The sequence below is a fragment of the Pseudophryne corroboree genome, chromosome 3 (assembly GCF_028390025.1).
Source record: "Pseudophryne corroboree isolate aPseCor3 chromosome 3, aPseCor3.hap2, whole genome shotgun sequence".
Taxonomy (NCBI): domain Eukaryota; kingdom Metazoa; phylum Chordata; class Amphibia; order Anura; family Myobatrachidae; genus Pseudophryne; species Pseudophryne corroboree.
The window spans coordinates 565,362,480-565,383,533 of NC_086446.1; the positions used below are offsets into that span (position 1 = coordinate 565,362,480).

At 46.5% G+C, this 21,054-nt stretch overlaps 1 protein-coding gene across 2 annotated transcripts in view; it reads left to right on the top strand.

Annotated features, from left to right (window-relative positions):
• The window catches only part of CARD14 (caspase recruitment domain family member 14), a 230,857-nt gene that overhangs the window by 171,571 nt on the left and 38,232 nt on the right, over positions 1–21,054 (top strand). For both annotated transcript variants that reach the window (XM_063961289.1, XM_063961287.1), the window contains exon 11: positions 20,556–20,607. In XM_063961289.1, coding sequence (XP_063817359.1) covers positions 20,556–20,607 — 52 coding nt within the window. The remainder of the gene's footprint in view (positions 1–20,555; positions 20,608–21,054) is intronic.

A 21,054-nucleotide genomic window follows, 5' to 3' on the forward strand; every position in this document is an offset into this window, starting at 1 on the left:
TATCAATGAGTGATAAATGTCACTGTGAGTGATAAATTGCACCAGCCAATCAGCTGCTAACTGTGATTTTTCAAACCCAGCCTGTGACATGAAAGTTAGGAGCCGATTGGCTGGTGCAATTTATCACTCACAGTGAAATTCATTACTCATTGATAAATAAGGGCAATAATCTGTTCAAAAGGATTTCTATACTACAGGTACAGCTGGCAGCAGGGCTGTGCAGTGTGGTTGATAACTGCCCCTTTGCCACCTCACCTGCAAATCTTTAAACACTACCTGGAAGTCATCACTTTTGGTAAATTTTCCAAATTCCACAGTTACCATCTAAACCTCTCTAGCAAATTTTGCTACATTACTATCACAGCACATATATTTGTGATTGGCAGCCACCAGCACTGGTTTTGCTGATCACAATGATGGTAAATAATTTGATTTGGTCCTGGACCACAAACCACTGGCACCCCTGTAAGTGCCCCATGGCGGCACCCTGTTTGGAAATTGCTACTCTAACCTTTAACTGGAACATAGCCCGGAGGAGCCGATCACAGCTAGGGGAGCTCCATAGGAGTTATTTTAGTTTTGTTATTTTTAATAGCGTTTAGGCACAGGGAGGCTGCTGGCAACAGCCTCCCTGCTTCGAGGGAGTAGTGTCCGCCCTGCGGGGTCTGAGCCACTATCTCCGCTGACAGGACACTGAGCTCCTGAGGGGATCGAACATTCCCCGCCACAGGGGATCGCTCACCGCAGCAGCATGCCGCCACCCTCTTACAGAGCCAGAAGATTTGTGGCGAATTAGTCACCGGCCCCCCTGACAAGCGGGGAGCCGGTGTGAAGATGGTGGCAACAGGGTATGGCGCGCAGTACTAACTGCGCTCCGGGGCTCAGCGGTACATGGTGCGGTGCTGTGAGGGGCGCCCTGAGCCAGCGCCTACACCCTACACTGACCTCCAAGCCTGTCAGGGTCCCAGGATCGCTGCCGTTTTGTTCATATGTTTGTAAATCCAGTCATCAGGACACAGAGAGATGTGAGTTCACTACTGTGCTGTTTTATTTCATCACCAACTCCAGGCACACTGCACACTGGACCACCCACTTCCCAGCATCCCCGTGGTCCCAGGGACCATCACTGAAGATTCAGGCTTACACAGATTAGTAAGGGAGTGTCTACAAATATTAAGCATTCTAATACACTAAGATCACATCCTCTTTTCTTTAAAGATAAGCCCTGTACGCTTCAATGCAACAATTAACAACATCATATTAAGAACATCATCTAACATGTTTCAATGAGTCTCTCAGGTCTGCGTATTTCCCTTTTTCGGTCTTTCATACACAGTCTGTGTTTCATCTACCATGTTGGACTTTTCTAGAATCGTGGTTTGTTCACCATTATGAGGATCATCATACATGTCAGATGTAGGGTATTCTTCAGTCATGTTGTCTTCATTATGGTTAGGTTGAGATCTTAAATCCACCCGATTTCTTCTTACTTCCGTTCCATGCTCTGTACGTATAGTATAAGATCTTGGTGCTACCTGTGCTTGCACAATACCTTTCTGCACCCAAATACCTTTCTCGTGATCTCTGAGATGGACTTGATCACCCGATTTTAGATCAGATAAGCATTTTGCTCGCCTGTCATGGAACAGTTTCTGTTTCGCCTGTTGACGTTCCTTACTCAGTCTGACCAACGCTGAGTTATGTGTATTAAGCAGTTCATCATGTATCGAGTGATTTGCTCTAATCCTCCTTCCCATCAGCATTTGTGCAGGAGAAAGTCCATTCTGTAAAGGTGTGCTGCGGTAGATTAAAAGACTTTTGTAGAAATCTTCTTTACCTTCTTGAGCTTTTTTCATGAGACTCTTTACAGTTTTTACTGAACTTTCCACCAACCCATTTGAGCGTGGATAGTGGGGACTTGACGTAGTATCGACAAATTCCCACTCATCAGCAAATTGTCTAAATTCAGCACTGGAAAACTGAGGACCATTGTCAGTGAACACTTCCATAGGAACACCATGACTTGCAAAGATTGACTTCATGCAATTGATTACGGCTTTACTAGTAGTTGTATGTAGTATCTTCACCTCAGGGTAGTTAGAGTAATAATCAGTCACGACAATGTACGTTTTCCCATTACAATCAAACAAATCTGTGCCAACTTTCTGGTACGGTCTCTCTGGCACTGCATGAGGACTCAGTGGCTCGACTTGCTTCGATCTATACGTAAGACATAATTCACATGTAGCTGTAGTCTGTGCTATGTCTTGGTTCATTCTTGGCCAATACATAACTTCACGCGCTCTCCGCTTACATTTTTCTTCTCCTAAGTGGCCTTCATGTATCTTGCACAGCATAGTTTTTCTTAGTCGTGCAGGTATGACAAACTTATTGCCTTTATAAATAATACCATCGATAACTGTAAGGTCACTGCGGTACATACAATAATCATGGATAGACAGCGGGCACGCATGTTTTTCTGCTGGCCAACCTTTCAGAATGATATCTTTAAACACTTTCATTGTGTCATCTGTCTCAGTTTCTTTCCTAATCTGTTCTTGTCTTGCAAGAGACACTGGTAGAGAAGCTACAATCAAATTAACATAGGCTTCTATCTCTTCATCCATCAGACTTTTGGAACCTTCACTTTTGTCCACAGCACGAGAAAGTGTATCAGCAATGTACATGTATTTGCCGGGACAGTACAGCAAGTGTACATCATATTTCTGTACTCTGATAAGCATTCGTTGAATTCTCATGGGACAGTCATGTAATGATTTAGTCATGATAGCTACCAATGGCTTGTGGTCAGTTTCCACTGTAAATGTTTGACCATACACAAACTGATGAAATCGCTCACATGCATATGTGTTAGGGTCTCCTGCCCTGTGCTGCCACGTCGTCATGGCAACCGGGAGACAAGTGCTAGTGGAGTAACCTGAGCGCAGCTGATACTCCGGTTCGGGTCTTTTGCTGTGCAGTGGTTATAGGCTCTGTGCACGGCAGGGGATCCGGTGCTGGTTTTTGTGCTCACAGTCTGTGAGGTCTGAGTGGGGCGTGGACAGCACCTGCTTTATAAGGCCTATTTTCAGGGTAAGCAGATGCTGCTGAATCTTTGTTGGTTAGTCAGTTCATGAAAGTTAGCCAGTACTGTGTAGCTTTGTATTTGTTTGTTGCTTACTGCAAATAGGCCTGGGGATTTGGTATTACACTCTGCCAATCCAGACCTAGCAGTAAGACTGGAGTCAGTCGTTTAGCTTGCTGGGGTTCTGTTACTACTCTGTGAACTTAGCAAGTTTGCGGCTGTATTCTAAGACTTGCCTGTCTAATCCTGTCTCACTGTGCTAGGTGTCAGGGGTCAGTTTAGTGGCAGTAAGCTAAAACCTGTGCACTGCAAGTGAGAATCAGGATTGTGGAGTCTCTCCTTGTGTCTATCATTCCATCTCTGACCAAGGAGTTTACTGCCACACCCGTTGGTAACCCTTTAGGGTTTTGCTGTTGCCCTTAGCAACAGCATTTCGGGTTCTCTACGTATTAAAACACAACATCTTGCTATTTCCATCTGAGCAGTTCTAATACAAGGGAGATACCCAGTTCCTTAGCCTCTGGGCTTCTCTGTTCACTTTGTGTGTATTTTGTTACCCTATCACCTTCTGTGTACGTTATGTCATATTCCCCAGTTTGTCTGTGAGTCCATTTGTTTTGCATAACAGTTCAAACACCAGTACATTCCTGCAGACACTGGAGTGCATAACAGTTCTGACACCAGTACTTTCCTGCAGGCACTGGTGTGCATAACATATTCAGCAGCCTAATACTCCTGTTGAAATTTTGTGGGAATATGGAGCATACCCCTCAAAATACGTTGCAACAGGTGGTCGATCAGGTGCAGGTCCTGACTCGACAATTTAATGATTTGTCCATTAAAATGCACACCTCCCAGGCTGCTGGCGGAGCTCCCGCAGCAGCAGCACCTGCAGGGGTTAAGGAGCCGAAAGTAAATCTCCCGGATCGTTTTTCTGGAGATCGCTCGCAGTTATTTTGTTTCAAGGAGAGCTGCAAGCTATACTTCCGGCTTAGGCCTCAGTCTTCTGGGTCGGAGATTCAGCGGGTGGGCATAGTGATTTCCTTGCTACAAGGAGACCCACAGGTCTGGGCATATGGGTTGCAGCCTGACTGTCCGTCGCTTAAAAGTGTTGATGCTTTTTTTACGGCACTGGGCATGTTGTATGATGACCCTGACAAGACGGCCTCAGCCGAGGCTCAGATTTCGATCCTTAAGCAAGGGCGAAGGCCAGTTGAGGTTTACTGTACGGAGTTTCGGAGGTTGGCCCATGATACCCAGTGGAATGACCCAGCCCTGAGACACCAGTACCGAAGAGGTCTTTCTAACCAGATAAAGGACCAACTGGTACAATATCCCTTGCCTGATAGCTTGGATCAGCTCATGCAGTTATCCATCCGGGTGGATAGACGGCTGAGAGAGCGTAGGCTTGAAAGGGAGACTGAGATTTCCTTCCTTCCCAAGGGAACCTCAGACTCTGAGGAATTTTCTGAGGAGCCTATGCAGATTGGGGCTACCCGCCTCTCCTCGCGTGAGAAGACGCGGAGGAGACAGCAGGGCTTGTGTTTGTACTGTGGGAATAAAGGTCATGTGGTAGTATCATGCCCAGAAAAGCTGGAAAACTTCAGGGCCTGAGGGTGATGGGAAATATCCTGTCAGGCCAGAAGTCAGAATTTCCCAAGAAGACTTTTATCATTCCGGTGACCTTGAAGATCCTCGGTCAAACTGTCAAGACTGAGGCCTTTGTGGACAGTGGGGCCGACGGGGTTTTTATGGACCGCCAATTCGCCCTGAAACACTCTGTTCCCTTAGTACCCTTGGCATCGGAAATTGAGATTTGTGGGTTAAACGGGGAACCATTATCCCAAGGTAAAATTACCTCTTGCACTAGCCAGATTTCTTTGTTTATTGGAGCCACACACTCTGAAAAATTGTCCTTTTATGTGACTGTCTGTACTTTTGCCCCATTGGTGTTGGGGTTACCCTGGTTAAGGGCCCACAATCCTCAATTTGACTGGGTCTCTGGGGAGATTCTTAGTTGGGGTACTGATTGTTTCAGGAGTTGCTTGAGCCTTCCAGTCAGGCTCTCGCAGCTAAGTTTGCCAGGATTGCCAGGGTGTTATGCAGATTTTGCGGACGTGTTCTCCAAAAAAGTTGCAGAGGTACTACCTCCCCATCGCCCCTATGACTGTGCCATTGATTTGTTGCCAAATGCTAAGCTTCCCAAGAGCAGGTTGTACTCCCTGTCACGTCCTGAGACTCAGGCTATGGCAGAGTACATTCAGGAGAACTTGGCTAAGGGATTTATCAGACCTTCACAGTCTCCAGTTGGGTCGGGGTTCTTCTTCGTGGTTAAAAAGGACGGTTCGTTGCGACCCTGCATCGACTTCAGGGAATTGAACCGTATCACGATTAAAAACTCATACCCACTGCCTCTCATTTCGGTCTTGTTTGACCAGCTTCGTACTGCCACCATTTTTTCTAAGATTGACCTACGCGGTGCGTACAATCTAATCCGAATAAGAGAGGGGGATGAATGGAAGACTGCCTTTAATACCCACTCAGGGCATTATGAATATTTGGTGATGCCTTTTGGGCTCTGTAATGCCCCGGCAGTCTTCCAGGATTTCATGAATGATGTGCTCAGGGAATATTTGGATAGATTCTTAGTTGTATACTTAGATGACATCCTAATCTTCTCCCATTCCCTGGAGGAACATCGGAAGCATGTACGCTTAGTCCTCCAGAAACTCAGAGACCACCGGCTTGGGGCGAAGCTGGAGAAGTGCGAATTTGAAGTTCAGCAAATCGCATTTCTAGGATATATTATCTCCCCAGAAGGTTTCCAAATGGAGGGTTCCAAGGTACAGGCAGTCCTGGATTGGGTGCAGCCCACTAGTTTGAAGGCGCTTCAGCATTTCCTGGGCTTTGCGAATTTTTATAGACGATTTATCGCTGGATTTTCGTCTATAGTGGCGCCCTTGGTGGCACTCACTAAGAAAGGGGCGGATGTTGCTCACTGGTCTTGTGAGGCTAAAGCGGCTTTTGCCCGTCTCAAAAGGGCATTTGTTTCGGCCAAGGTGCTGCGACACCCAGATCCAGAGCGTCCTTTTGTGGTGGAGGTGGATGCCTCTGAGATGGGTATTGGGGCAGTGCTTTCTCAGATGGGAGTGTCTGATAATCGCCTTCATCCCTGTGCTTACTTTTCCCGTAAATTTTCGCCTGCCGAGATGAATTATGACGTGGGTAACCGGGAATTGTTGGCTATTAAGGATGCACTCGAGTGGAGACACTGGCTTGAGGGGGCTAAGTTTGTGGTCTCAATTCTCACTGACCATAAGAATCTGGCATATTTAGAGTCAGCGAAGCGTCTCAATGCCAGGCAGGCACGATGGGCTTTGTTTTTTGCTCGCTTTAATTTTTTGATAACATATCGCCCTGGGTCAAAAAACATCAAGGCTGATGCGCTCTCGCTGAGTTTTGCTCCAATCCAGGAGACCACCGAGGAGCCGTTGCCCATTGTTTCCCCATCATGTATTAAAGTGGGCATTACCCAGGACCTCTTATCATTAGTCCTTAGAGCACAGGAGCAGGCTCCTCCAGACCTTCCGGTAGGTCTTTTGTTTGTGCCTCCTAGGTTAAGACAGCGAGTGTTCCTGGAATTCCATGCCAAGAAGTCGGCAGGTCACCCGGGTATTGCCAGAACTCGGGAGTTGCTATCCAGGGCGGTGTGGTGGCCCTCGGTGGCTAAGGATGTGGATCAGTGGGTTCGGGCATGTGACATCTGTGCCCGAAATAAGACTCCTAGAGGGGTTCCTGTTGGCCCATTACATCCACTCTCTATCCCATCTAAGCCATGGACCCACATTTCAATGGATTTTGTGGTGGACTTGCCCAAATCCTCGGGGATGACAGCCATCTGGGTTGTCGTTGACAGGTTTTCGAAGATGGCGCACTTCGTTCCACTGGTTGGGCTGCCATCAGCCAGACGCCTGTCTGAATTATTTATGCTGCATGTTGTGCGTCTCCACGGGTTGCCACTTGATGTGGTCTCTGACCGCGGATCCCAGTTTGTGGCCAAATTCTGGAGGGCATTTTGTTCCGATCTCCAGATTTCTGTCAGCTTGTCGTCAGGCTACCATCCGCAGTCTAATGGGCAGACTGAAAGGGTGAACCAGTCCTTGGAGCAGTTCCTCAGGTGTTATGTCTCCAAGTGTCAGACTGACTGGGTTGCTCATCTGTCCATGGCGGAGTTTGCCTATAACAACGCGGCTCACTCTGCTACAGGGATCTCTCCCTTCCTTTGTGTGTATGGGCATCATCCTAAGGCCAATTCTTTTGACCCCCTGGACTCCACGCCTGGTGGTTCCTCTGTGGTTTCGGTCCTTAGAGGTATTTGGCGGAAAGTGAAGAAAGCCCTTGTGTCTGTGTCATTAGTGACCAAAAGGGTTTTTGATAAGCGGAAAAGACCCTGCAGCTTCAAATTAGGAGACTTCGTCTGGTTGTCAACCAAGAATTTGAAGTTGAGACAGCCATCTCATAAGTTAGGCCCCCGGTTCATCGGCCCTTATAAGATCACCAGGGTTATCAATCCGGTGGCATTTCAGTTAGATCTGCCCCGTTCTTTGGGTATCAATAAAACATTTCATTGTTCCCTTTTAAAACGGGCGATTAGTAATCCTTCTTCCAGTGGAAGACCTTCCCCTCTTCTGATACGTGGCCAGAGGGAGTTTGTTGTTGAAAGGATTCTTGACTCCAAGGTGGTTCGGGGTCGGCTGTCATTTTTGGTGCACTGGAAGGGGTATGGCCCGGAGGAGCGGTCGTGGGTGCGCAGTTGTGATCTTCATGCCCCCAGACTGATACGCTCTTTCTTCTCGCAGTTCCCCGATAAACCCGGTGGTAGGGGTTCTTTGACCCCTCGTCAGAGGGGGGGTACTGTTAGGGTCTCCTGCCCTGTGCTGCCACGTCGTCATGGCAACCGGGAGACAAGTGCTAGTGGAGTAACCTGAGCGCAGCTGATACTCCGGTTCGGGTCTTTTGCTGTGCAGTGGTTATAGGCTCTGTGCACGGCAGGGGATCCGGTGCTGGTTTTTGTGCTCACAGTCTGTGAGGTCTGAGTGGGGCGTGGACAGCACCTGCTTTATAAGGCCTCTTTTCAGGGTAAGCAGATGCTGCTGAATCTTTGTTGGTTAGTCAGTTCATGAAAGTTAGCCAGTACTGTGTAGCTTTGTATTTGTTTGTTCCTTACTGCAAATAGGCCTGGGGATTTGGTATTACACTCTGCCAATCCAGACCTAGCAGTAAGACTGGAGTCAGTCGTTTAGCTTGCTGGGGTTCTGTTACTACTCTGTGAACTTAGCAAGTTTGCGGCTGTATTCTAAGACTTGCCTGTCTAATCCTGTCTCACTGTGCTAGGTGTCAGGGGTCAGTTTAGTGGCAGTAAGCTAAAACCTGTGCACTGCAAGTGAGAATCAGGATTGTGGAGTCTCTCCTTGTGTCTATCATTCCATCTCTGACCAAGGAGTTTACTGCCACACCCGTTGGTAACCCTTTAGGGTTTTGCTGTTGCCCTTAGCAACAGCATTTCGGGTTCTCTACGTATTAAAACACAACATCTTGCTATTTCCATCTGAGCAGTTCTAATACAAGGGAGATACCCAGTTCCTTAGCCTCTGGGCTTCTCTGTTCACTTTGTGTGTATTTTGTTACCCTATCACCTTCTGTGTACGTTATGTCATATTCCCCAGTTTGTCTGTGAGTCCATTTGTTTTGCATAACAGTTCAAACACCAGTACATTCCTGCAGACACTGGAGTGCATAACAGTTCTGACACCAGTACTTTCCTGCAGGCACTGGTGTGCATAACAATATGTGATCGCTAGAAGTTCTTTTTCTATCTGAGCATACCCCTTGTTTCAGCACTTGACAGTGCTCTTGATGCATAGATTACTGGTTGCCATGTATCATGTTCTTGTAACAGCACTGAGCCTAGGCCAAATTGCGAAGCATCTGCTGAAATTCTTATTCTTTTCGCAGGATCAAAGAATTTTAGCACTGGTTGCTCTGTAATGATCTGTTTCAAGTTTTGCGAACTTTCTTATTGTTCATGTGACCACATCCACTCGTTATCTTTGTCCAACCATCTAAGAGAGGCTGTTCGCTCAGATAGTTGAGAAATAAACTCTCCTAAGTAAGTAATCATTCCTAGGAATCTTCTGACGTCGTCTTTGTTGTTAGGACATTCCATGTTCACTATGGCTGATATTTTCCTTGGGTCTGGTTTTACACCTTGATCCGAGACCACGTCGCCCATAAAGGTAAGTGTATTCACGCCAAATTCACATTTGTACTTGTTTAGCTTTAGATTCACTTTCTTGACAAGTTCCATTACTTGTCTCAATCTAGAATCATGTTCTTCCTTTGTAGATCCCCAGACAATAATGTCATCCATCATTGTTTCAACACCTGGAATATGTTCAAAAATCATGTGTATCTTTTTGTGATATACTTCTGGAGCAGACAATATTCCATATGGTAGTCGAAGAAATCTGTATCGACCTTCTGGTGTATTAAATGTACAAAGCTTTGAGCTGGCCTCATCTAGCTTCATTTGCCAGAATCCTGAAGATGCGTCCAATTTACTGAACCATTTTGCTCCCGCAAATTGCGACATGATTTCATCTCTGGTTGGTAGTTTGAAATGTTCTCGTTTAATAGCTTTGTTTAAATATCTGGGGTTTAGACATATTCTGAGTTGTCCATTTTTCTTTTCAACAATTACTAAGGAGCTTACCCATTCATTAGGCTCATCAACTTTCTGTACCACACCCAAGGCTTCCATGCAATTTAACTCTTGTTTCAGTTTTTCTCTCAGCGCAAACGGCACTTTTCTACAGGGGTGTATCACTGAAGAAACTTGCGTGTCTATATTTATTTTATGCTCTCCAGGCAAACAACCTAGACCTTCAAACAAGTCTCTGTATTCTGTAAACATCGATTTGCAGTCATCTTCTACTTGTGATGTCACCATAAAAACTTTCTTTAGTAATCTTAGTTTCTCACAGGAACTTAATCCTAGAATCGGTTGCACATATTTATCCACAATCAGTAGAGATGTTTTAAACTATTGTCCCTTATATTTCAGTGTCACTAAGCATGTACCTTCCACAGGAATTTCCTCCCCAGTGGCTGGATGAATTTTAGGTTTTACTCTAAAAGTCTTATAGTCTTTAATCGATATTAAATTCACCTGCGTGCCAATATCAAGCTTAAAGGGAATGACAATCTCGTTCACAGTTAAAGGGACAATCCATTCTTTCTTATCTGCACTGCAAAGTTCAATGCAATCCACAAAGAATTCCTCTGTTTGTTTAACAGCATGCACATTGGTTGTTTCACTTTTGATTTTACAGCATTTGGCAAAGTGATTAAGTCTACCACATTTCATGCAGGTTTTACCATAAGCCGGGCACATTTTAGGATTGTGAGCATTTCCACATCTACTTCACATTTCCTTATTAGACTGTGGCTTAGACTGCTTCATTCTTGAGAATGGAGGTTTGCTTGGCTCTGTTTCCTGCACTACATGGACAGCAGCATCAACTTCCTTGTGTAACGTTTTGGCTTGAAATCTAGTTATTTCTGCAGATCTACACATAGTCACTGCCTTGTCTAGTATTAGGTCTTGCTCTCTCAGCAGTCTCTCTCTGAGTCCATTATCAGGTATTCAACAGACAATACGTTTTCTAATCAGTGAATCCTTTAATTTACCAAACTCACAGGTTTTACTGAGTGATAAATCCATCTACAGACTTCTGATCTTATATCTTTCATATGTCACATTTTTCCTTGGCACAAAGTAATCTTCAAACTTTTGCATTATAGAAGGTAGCACCATATTCTGCCCCTCATCAAACTGAAAACTATTATAAATGTCCAGCACATCCTCTCCTATCACATGGAGGGAAATGGATGCCTTAGTTTTGTCAGCCTCTGTATCAGCTCCACATGCAGCAAGATATATATTAAACCTTTGCTTAAATCTTTTCCAGTTCTCAGACAAGTTACCAGACATCAGCATGCCGGTTGAAGGAGCTAGTTTATCCATGGTTACTCACTGTTTGAAGAGAGGAGCACACGGCAGGCTTTGCAGACACTGAGTATCACAGCCTTACAGACTTCTGCAAGATTCTTTCACACTCTGAGAGCACTAGCAGTCCAAGTTAAACTTCTTCTGACACCATGTTTTGTTCATATGTTTGAAAATCCAGTCATCAGGACACAGAGACATGTGAGTTCACTGCTGTGCTGTTTTATTTCATCACCAACTCCAGGCACACTGCACACTGGACAACCCACTTCCCAGCATCCCCCTGGTCCCAGGGACCATCACTGAAGATTCAGGCTTACACAGATTAGTAAGGGAGTGTCTACAAATATTAAGCATTCTAATACACTAACATCACAGCTGCCAGGCCAATATAATCTTCAGAAGAGCAGGAAGACAGCGCCATTGAAGGGGGCGGAGCTTCTCATCAGAGCGGACCCAGCAGCATTCAGCGCCATTTTCCTGCCTGCAGAAGCGCTGTCAGTGAGAGCTGACCCTCCAAATCAACTCCAGCTATCTTATACGGTACCAGGTGATTGTAGAAGGGGGGGGGGGGAGGCTGTAAATCTGTACTGTGCAACCTATTAAGGTACACAGTAAGTGCTGGATAAGGGTTTCCCTATATCCTGAAGCGCTGTGTGTGGGTTGGCTCCAATCTCTGTGTCTCTCTTGCCATTCTTAGGGGGGAAACTCTGTCTGCCCCTTCCCTGTGTGTGTGTGGAGTGTTTGTGGTCTCCATTAAGCTATGTCCAGGGACTCTGTGTCATATGCTGCAGAGGATATGTCATCTCAGGATGATCCCATTCCATGCACTAATGATTGCACTGTGCAATCACAGTGCAATCCCAGCAAGGGAGCCTGAGTGGTTAGCCTCTATTTAAAGTATGATTTCTCAGATTTCTACTACAGTTGCACAAAATGAATCTGCAACTCAGGTTTTACAGAACTCTATGGCAGTTTGGTCCGGTTCTGTTACCTCAGGGGCCCCTACTGTATGCTCCCAAAAACGTGCTCTTGCCCAGATTATGCAAGATGACACAGATACTGATTCTGGCGGCAGACGGTGATGTGGATGTGCTGCGGGGGGCGGCATCTCTTGCAGAAGGGGTGCAGTTGATGATAGAGGCCATTAGACATGTGTTGAATATTGCTGATACAACACCTGAGCAGGTTGAGGAGGCTTACTTCACTGACAATAAGAAACCTTGCTAACCTTCCCTGCGTCACAGGAATTAAATGCTATAATTGAGAAAGCCTGGGAAAACCCAGAGAAAACATTTCAGATCCCTAGAAAGGTTCTGGTTGCTTTCCCTTTCCCTGAGGAGGATAGGAAAAAATGGGAAAACCCACGCATAGTTACGCGTCTGTATCAAGACTCTCAAAAAAGGTGGTTTTACCTGTCCCCGGATCTACCGCGTTAAAAGAACCGGCTGATCGCAAAATTGACATTATGCGCAAATCCATATACACGGCTTCAGGGGCGATACTACATCCTACTATTGCCTGTGCATGGAGTTCCAAAGCTATAATAAAGTGGTCAGGCACATTACTTGAGGATTTGGATACAATGGATAAAAGTGACGTTGAATTGTTTTTACGTAACATTCAGGATTCTGCAGGATTTATGGTGGAATCCATGAAAGACCTGGGTTCAATGGCTGCAGGCATATCTTCCATGTCTGTCTCAGCTCATCGAGGACTGTGGCTGCCCCAGTTGTCTGCCGACGCAGATTCCAGGTGAGGTGTGGAGTCCCTACCCTACACAGGTCAGGCTTTCTTTGGGGAAGTGTTGGATGCGTGGATTTCCACGGCTACAGCGGGTAAGTCACCTTTTCTTCCCTCAGCTGCACCTGCAACGAAGAAACCTTTTTCTTCAGCTGCCTCACATTCCTTTCGGGCTGCTAAAACAAGAAAGGCCAAGTCGTCCAATACCTTCTTTAGAGGAGGTCAGCCAAAATCCAAGAAACCTGCTGCAGCGGGTTCCAAGAAACTGCTTCAGGTACGCCAAAGTCCTCAGCATGACGGTGGACAGCACGGCCTGGAGGTGGGGCCGGTGGGGGCGAGACTCAGGCATTTCAGCCATGTCTGCATGTCGTCCGGCCTGCATCCCTGGGTGCAAGATATTGTGTCCCAGGGATACAGGCTGGAGTTACAAGATCTCCCTCCTCACCGATTCTTCAAATCAGGCTTGCCAGCTTTGCTGGCGGACAGGGCTATCCTACAGGAAGTTGGTGGAGTTACAGGTCATTGTACCAGTTCCACCCCATTTGCAAAACAAAGGTTACTATTCTAACCTTTTCGTGGTACCGAAAAGGCTGTAAATCTGTACTGTGCAACCTATTAAGGTACACAGTAAGTGCTGGATAAGGGTTTCCCTATATCCTGAAGCGCTGTGTGTGGGTTGGCTCCAATCTCTGTGTCTCTCTTGCCATTCTTAGGGGGGAAACTCTGTCTGCCCCTTCCCTGTGTGTGTGTGGAGTGTTTGTGGTCTCCATTAAGCTATGTCCAGGGACTCTGTGTCATATGCTGCAGAGGATATGTCATCTCAGGATGATCCCATTCCATGCACTAATGATTGCACTGTGCAATCACAGTGCAATCCCAGCAAGGGAGCCTGAGTGGTTAGCCTCTATTTAAAGTATGATTTCTCAGATTTCTACTACAGTTGCACAAAATGAATCTGCAACTCAGGTTTTACAGAACTCTATGGCAGTTTGGTCCGGTTCTGTTACCTCAGGGGCCCCTACTGTATGCTCCCAAAAACGTGCTCTTGCCCAGATTATGCAAGATGACACAGATACTGATTCTGGCGGCAGACGGTGATGTGGATGTGCTGCGGGGGGCGGCATCTCTTGCAGAAGGGGTGCAGTTGATGATAGAGGCCATTAGACATGTGTTGAATATTGCTGATACAACACCTGAGCAGGTTGAGGAGGCTTACTTCACTGACAATAAGAAACCTTGCTAACCTTCCCTGCGTCACAGGAATTAAATGCTATAATTGAGAAAGCCTGGGAAAACCCAGAGAAAACATTTCAGATCCCTAGAAAGGTTCTGGTTGCTTTCCCTTTCCCTGAGGAGGATAGGAAAAAATGGGAAAACCCACGCATAGTTACGCGTCTGTATCAAGACTCTCAAAAAAGGTGGTTTTACCTGTCCCCGGATCTACCGCGTTAAAAGAACCGGCTGATCGCAAAATTGACATTATGCGCAAATCCATATACACGGCTTCAGGGGCGATACTACATCCTACTATTGCCTGTGCATGGAGTTCCAAAGCTATAATAAAGTGGTCAGGCACATTACTTGAGGATTTGGATACAATGGATAAAAGTGACGTTGAATTGTTTTTACGTAACATTCAGGATTCTGCAGGATTTATGGTGGAATCCATGAAAGACCTGGGTTCAATGGCTGCAGGCATATCTTCCATGTCTGTCTCAGCTCATCGAGGACTGTGGCTGCCCCAGTTGTCTGCCGACGCAGATTCCAGGTGAGGTGTGGAGTCCCTACCCTACACAGGTCAGGCTTTCTTTGGGGAAGTGTTGGATGCGTGGATTTCCACGGCTACAGCGGGTAAGTCACCTTTTCTTCCCTCAGCTGCACCTGCAACGAAGAAACCTTTTTCTTCAGCTGCCTCACATTCCTTTCGGGCTGCTAAAACAAGAAAGGCCAAGTCGTCCAATACCTTCTTTAGAGGAGGTCAGCCAAAATCCAAGAAACCTGCTGCAGCGGGTTCCAAGAAACTGCTTCAGGTACGCCAAAGTCCTCAGCATGACGGTGGACAGCACGGCCTGGAGGTGGGGCCGGTGGGGGCGAGACTCAGGCATTTCAGCCATGTCTGCATGTCGTCCGGCCTGCATCCCTGGGTGCAAGATATTGTGTCCCAGGGATACAGGCTGGAGTTACAAGATCTCCCTCCTCACCGATTCTTCAAATCAGGCTTGCCAGCTTTGCTGGCGGACAGGGCTATCCTACAGGAAGTTGGTGGAGTTACAGGTCATTGTACCAGTTCCACCCCATTTGCAAAACAAAGGTTACTATTCTAACCTTTTCGTGGTACCGAAAAGGCTGTAAATCTGTACTGTGCAACCTATTAAGGTACACAGTAAGTGCTGGATAAGGGTTTCCCTATATCCTGAAGCGCTGTGTGTGGGTTGGCTCCAATCTCTGTGTCTCTCTTGCCATTCTTAGTGGGGAAACTCTGTCTGCCCCTTCCCTGTGTGTGTGTGTGGAGTGTCTGTGGTCTCCATTAAGCTATGTCCAGGGACTCTGTGTCATATGCTGCAGAGGATATGTCATCTCAGGATGATCCCATTCCATGCACTCAGGATTGCACTGTGTTAGTGCAGGTCCCAGCAAGGGAGCCTGAGTGGTTAGCCTCTATTTAAAGTATGATTTCTCAGATTTCTACTACAGTTGCACAAAATTAATCTGCAACTCAGGTTTTACAGAACTCTATGGCAGTTTGGTCCGGTTCTGTTACCTCAGGGGCCCCTACTGTATGCTCCCAAAAACGTGCTCTTGCCCAGATTATGCAAGATGATACTGATTCTGGCGGCAGACGGTGATGGGGATGTGCTGCGGGGGGCGGCATCTCTTGCAGAAGGGGTGCAGTTGATGATAGAGGCCATTAGACATGTGTTGAATATTGCTGATACAACACCTGAGCAGGTTGAGGAGGCTTACTTCACTGACAATAAGAAACCTTGCTAACCTTCCCTGCGTCACAGGAATTAAATTCTATAATTGAGAAAGCCTGGGAAAACCCAGAGAAAACATTTCAGATCCCTAGAAAGGTTCTGGTTGCTTTCCCTTTCCCTGAGGAGGATAGGAAAAAATGGGAAAACCAACGCATAGTTACGCGTCTGTATCAAGACTCTCAAAAAAGGTGGTTTTACCTGTCCCCGGATCTACCACGTTAAAAGAACCGGCTGATCGCAAAATTGACATTACGCGCAAATCCATGTCTGCGTGTCGTCCGGCCTGCATCCCTGGGTGCAAGATATTGTGTCCCAGGGATACAGGCTGGAGTTACAAGATCTCCCTCCTCACCGATTCTTCAAATCAGGCTTGCCAGCTTTGCTGGCGGACAGGGCTATCCTACAGGAAGTTGGTGGAGTTACAGGTCATTGTACCAGTTCCACCCCATTTGCAAAACAAAGGTTACTATTCTAACCTTTTCGTGGTACCGAAATCAGATGGTTCGGTCAGACCCATTTTGAACTTAAAATTGCTAAACCCCTTTCTGACGGTGTTCAAATTCAAAATGGAGTCTTTGATGGTGGTGATATCAGGTCTGGAAGAGGGGGAATTCCTGGTATCCATGGATATCAAGGATGCGTACCTCCACATTCCGATTTGGCCACCGCATAAAGCTTTTCTCCGATTCGCACTGTTAGACAGTCATTTTCAGTTCCAGGCCCTGCCATTCGGTCTGTCCACATCACCGAGGGTATTCACCAAGGTGATGGCGGAGATGATGGTTCTTCTCCGCAGACAGGGGGTGAACATAATTCCGTATCTGGGCAATTTGCTGATAAAAGCATCGTCCAAGGAGAAGCTGTTACAGTCCATTGTTCTCACGACCCACCTACTCAGGGAACACGGTTGGATCCTGAATCTTCCAAAATCAAATTTGGAGCCAACCAGGAGGTTGTCCTTTCTGGGAATGATCCTCGACACGGAAGTGCAGAGGGTGTTTCTCCCAGAGGAAAAAGTGTTGGTGATACAAGCAATGGTCCGGGATGTCCTGAAGCAAACTCGGGTGTCGGTTCATCAGTGCATTCGACTTCTGGGGAAGATGGTAGCCTCTTACAAGGCTCTGCAGTACGGGAGGTTTCATACTTGACCCTTCCAACTGGATCTCCTGGACAAATGGTCGGGATCTCATCTACACATGCACCAGAGAATTCGTCTGTCACCAAAGGCCAGGATTTCACTCCTCTGGTGGCTACAATTACCTCACCTTCTGGAGAGCCGCAGGTTCGGGATTCAGGACTGGATCCTTCTAACCACGGAGATGCAAGTCTCCGGGGTTGGGGCGCAGTCACTCAAGGGGAGACCTTCCAAGGATGGTGGTCAAGTCTGGAAGCTGGCCTATCTATAAACATTCTGGAACTAAGAGCTGTCTACAACGGTCTTCTCCAAGCTGATCATCTTCTGCGAGATCGAGCCATTCAAGTGCAGTTGGACAATGTAACGACAGTGGCTTACATAAACCGACAGGGCAGAACGAAGAGCAGAGCTGCAATGTTAGAGGTAACAAGAATCATCCTCTGGGCAGAAAAACATGCGTTGGCGCTGTCAGCAATCTTCATTCCAGGAGTAGACAACTGGGAAGCGGACTTCCTCAGCAGACACGATCTCCATCCAGGAGAGTGGGGTCTTCATCCAGAGGTGTTCACGGAGCTAACAGATCTTTGGGGTGTTCCTCAAATAGACATGAGGGCCTCTCATCTCAACAAAAAGCTTCGTCGGTATTGTTCCAGGTCGAGGGACCCACAAGCCGTGGCGGTGGACACCCTAGTGACTCCATGGGTGTTCCAGTCGGTGTACATGTTCTCTCCACTTCCACTCATTCCAAGAGTTCTAAAACTCATTAGGAGAACAAAAGTTCAAGCAATCCTCATTGCTCCGGACTGGCCAAGAAGGTCTTGATATGCGGATCTTCTGAATCTACTGCTAGAAGAGCCGAGGCCTCTTCCTCTACGGGAGGACCTGCTGCAGCAGGGGCCGTCCGCTTATCAAGACTTACCGCGGCTACGTTTGATGGCATGGAGGTTGAATGCCAGATATTAGCTCGGAAGGGCATTCCAACCAAGGTTATTTCTACCCTGATTCAGGCTAGGAAAGGAGTAACGTCTAAACCAGTGATTTTCAACCTTTTTTTACTCGCGGCACACCGAATAATATTTTAAAATTGCCAAGGCACACCATCAGTTCCCCATAGAAAAAAACAAAACACACACATTGGCCCTCACAGTAAAAAAATAAAAAAAATAAAAAAATCCACACATACATTGGCCTACACAGAAAAAAAAACAATCACATTGCTCCCCACATAAATCCTATTGCTCCCTACATGAATTGTTCACATTGTTCCCCCCATAAATCCATAAATTCTTATTTTCCCCACATAAATCCTATTGAAATCCTATTGTTCCCCACAGGAGAAATAAAATAACAAATAAAATTATCAGCTGTCCTCCTCCCTGTCCCTCATGGCGGGGATTGTTCATAGTGGAGTTCTGTGAATACTGAGCAGCGGGTGGTCGGGCAGGTGTGGATGTGGGTGCGCAAGGAAAGCTGTGGGTGCGCAAGGAAAGCTGTGTATGCAGGCGGGAACTGGAAGATGTTTATGCAGGCGTGTGGCCTGGCTGGGTGGTGAGATGCAGCGGCTGTGACCAATGATATCACATCGTTTTCAAGGCATAGTTCACGGCCGGAGGACAACTGATCCTCTAAGATGATCCCAGACCAACAGTTCACTCTGAAGGTGCAGGAAGCTGCTCTGGCTCCGCGGCACACCTTGCAACTGGTCGTAGCACACTAGTGTGCCACGGCACACTGGTTGAAAAAGCCTGGTCTAAACATTACCATCGTATTTGGAAAAAATATGTATCTTGGTGTGAGTCCAAGAAATTTCCACTGGGACGGTTTATCCTCTTCCTGCAGGCAGGTGTGGATATGGGCCTCAGAATGGGATCCGTAAAGGTCCAGATTTTGGCCCTATCCATTATCTTACAGAAACAATTGGCTTCTCTCCCTGAGGTTCAGACTTTTCTGAAAGGGGTTCTGCACATCCAGCCTCTCTTTGTGCCACCTACGGCACCCTGGGATCTTAACGTGGTGTTACAGTTCCTCCAATCGGATTGGTTTGAGCCTCTAAAGGAGGTTGAGGTCAGGTTTCTCACGTGGAAGGCTGTCACTTTGTTGACCTTAGCTTCTGCTAGACGTGTGTCAGAGCTGGGGGCTTTGTCTTGTAAGAGCCCCTACTTGATCTTCCATGAAGATAGAGCTGAGCTCCGTACACGTCCGCAGTTCCTTCCGAAGGTTGTGTCGGCATTTCATATCAACCAACCTATTGTGGTTCCAGTTGCTACTGACTCCTCAATTGCATCAAAGTCCTTGGATGTTGTAAGGGCTCTGAAAATCTATGTGAAGAGGACTGCTCATCACAGAAAATCAGACTCTGTTTGTCCTGTATGATCCCAAGAAACTTGGGTGCCCTGCTTCTAAGCAGACCATCTCTCCCTGGATCAGGTTCACTATCCAGCATGCGTATTCTACGGCAGCATTGCCGCTATCCTACGTCTGTTAAGACCCACTCTACTCATAAGGTGTGTTCTTCCTGGGCGGCTGCCCAGGGTGTCTCTGCTTTACAGCTTTGCCGAGCGGCTACTTGGTCTGGGTCAAACACATTTGCAAAGTTCTACAAGTTCGATACTTTGGCCTCTGGGGACCTGAAGTTTGTTCAATCAGTTCTGCAGGAGCCTCCGTGCTCTCCCTCCCGTTCTGGGAGCTTTGGTACATCCCCATGGTATTAATGTGGACCCCAGCATCCTCTAGGACGTAAGAGAAAATAGGATTTTAATTACCTACCGGTAAATCCTTTTCTCGTAGTCCGTAGAGGATGCTGGGCGCCCACCCAGCGCTTCGTGATCCTGCAGTGGTTTCTTGGTTCAGTACTGCTTAGTTCTTGGTTAAGTACTGTTTTGTTACTTGGTAAGTAATGTTGTTCAGCCGTGGCTGATGTTTCAAGCTAGTTAGCTTGGTTTGCCTTGTGTGTGAGCTGGTGTGAATCTCGCCACTATCTGTGTAATATCCTTCTCTCGAAGTTGTCCGCCTCCTCGGGCACAGTTTCTAGACTGAGTCAGGTAGGAGGGGCATAAAGGGAGGAGCCAGCCCACACTCTCAAACTCTTAAAGGGCCAGTGGCTCCTAGTGGACCCGTCCATACCCCATGGTACTAATGTGGACCCCAGCATCCTCTACGGACTATGAGAAAAGGATTTACCGGTAGGTAATTAAAATCCTATTTTTACTATTGCTGTCTGACTGATCCAATGTAAACTACAGTATGTGGCACTGCAACTCATGTACCAAATGCTTATTTACCTATAACTTGCGGGTTTGCCAGAAGGTGGTCTCACCACTGTATGTTAATGCCCAGTCTTGTTTTGCTACTGTTTGTCTCCTTTTATAAAGTACTACAGCATATGCTGGTGCTATATAAGTATTAATAAATGTAAATACAGTCACACACATATTACAGAGACTATGATGAGTTAGTTTTCTTGTTAGGCTACTCCTACTCAAGATCAACGTTTAAACTAAACAGTCTATTTCAACCCCAAAATTGTAACTATAATTTGTGTTTCAGATCTCCAACTGTTTTCACATATGGAAATAAATGATCTCAGTGGTTTTACAATGTAAGTAAGCTACAAATTCCCTTTCTTTTTCTTTGTTCCTAACAAGAGTAAAGAGCGCTGGACAAGAGAATTTAAGGGCCCTACACACTGGGAGATTTTAGAGATTTTAACGACCGATTTTAACTTAGATTTTTTTTTCATGAACGAGTTTTGCCTACACACTAGACCAGGCATTCCCAACCTCGGTCCTCAAGGCAAACTAACAGTCCTGGTTTTAGTTGTCTCCAGGCTTGAACACAGGTGACTTAATTAGTACCTCAGTTATTTTGAATTAACCATCTGTGCTGAAGCCTGGATATCACTAAAACCTGCACTTTTGGTGTGCCTTGAGGACCGCTGTTGGGAATGCCTGCCCTAGACGATATCGATGTCCGACTTAGACAATATGACAGTACATGCATCTATATCGTCCAAATTGACTTGCATGTATAAACGAGGATAGAGCAA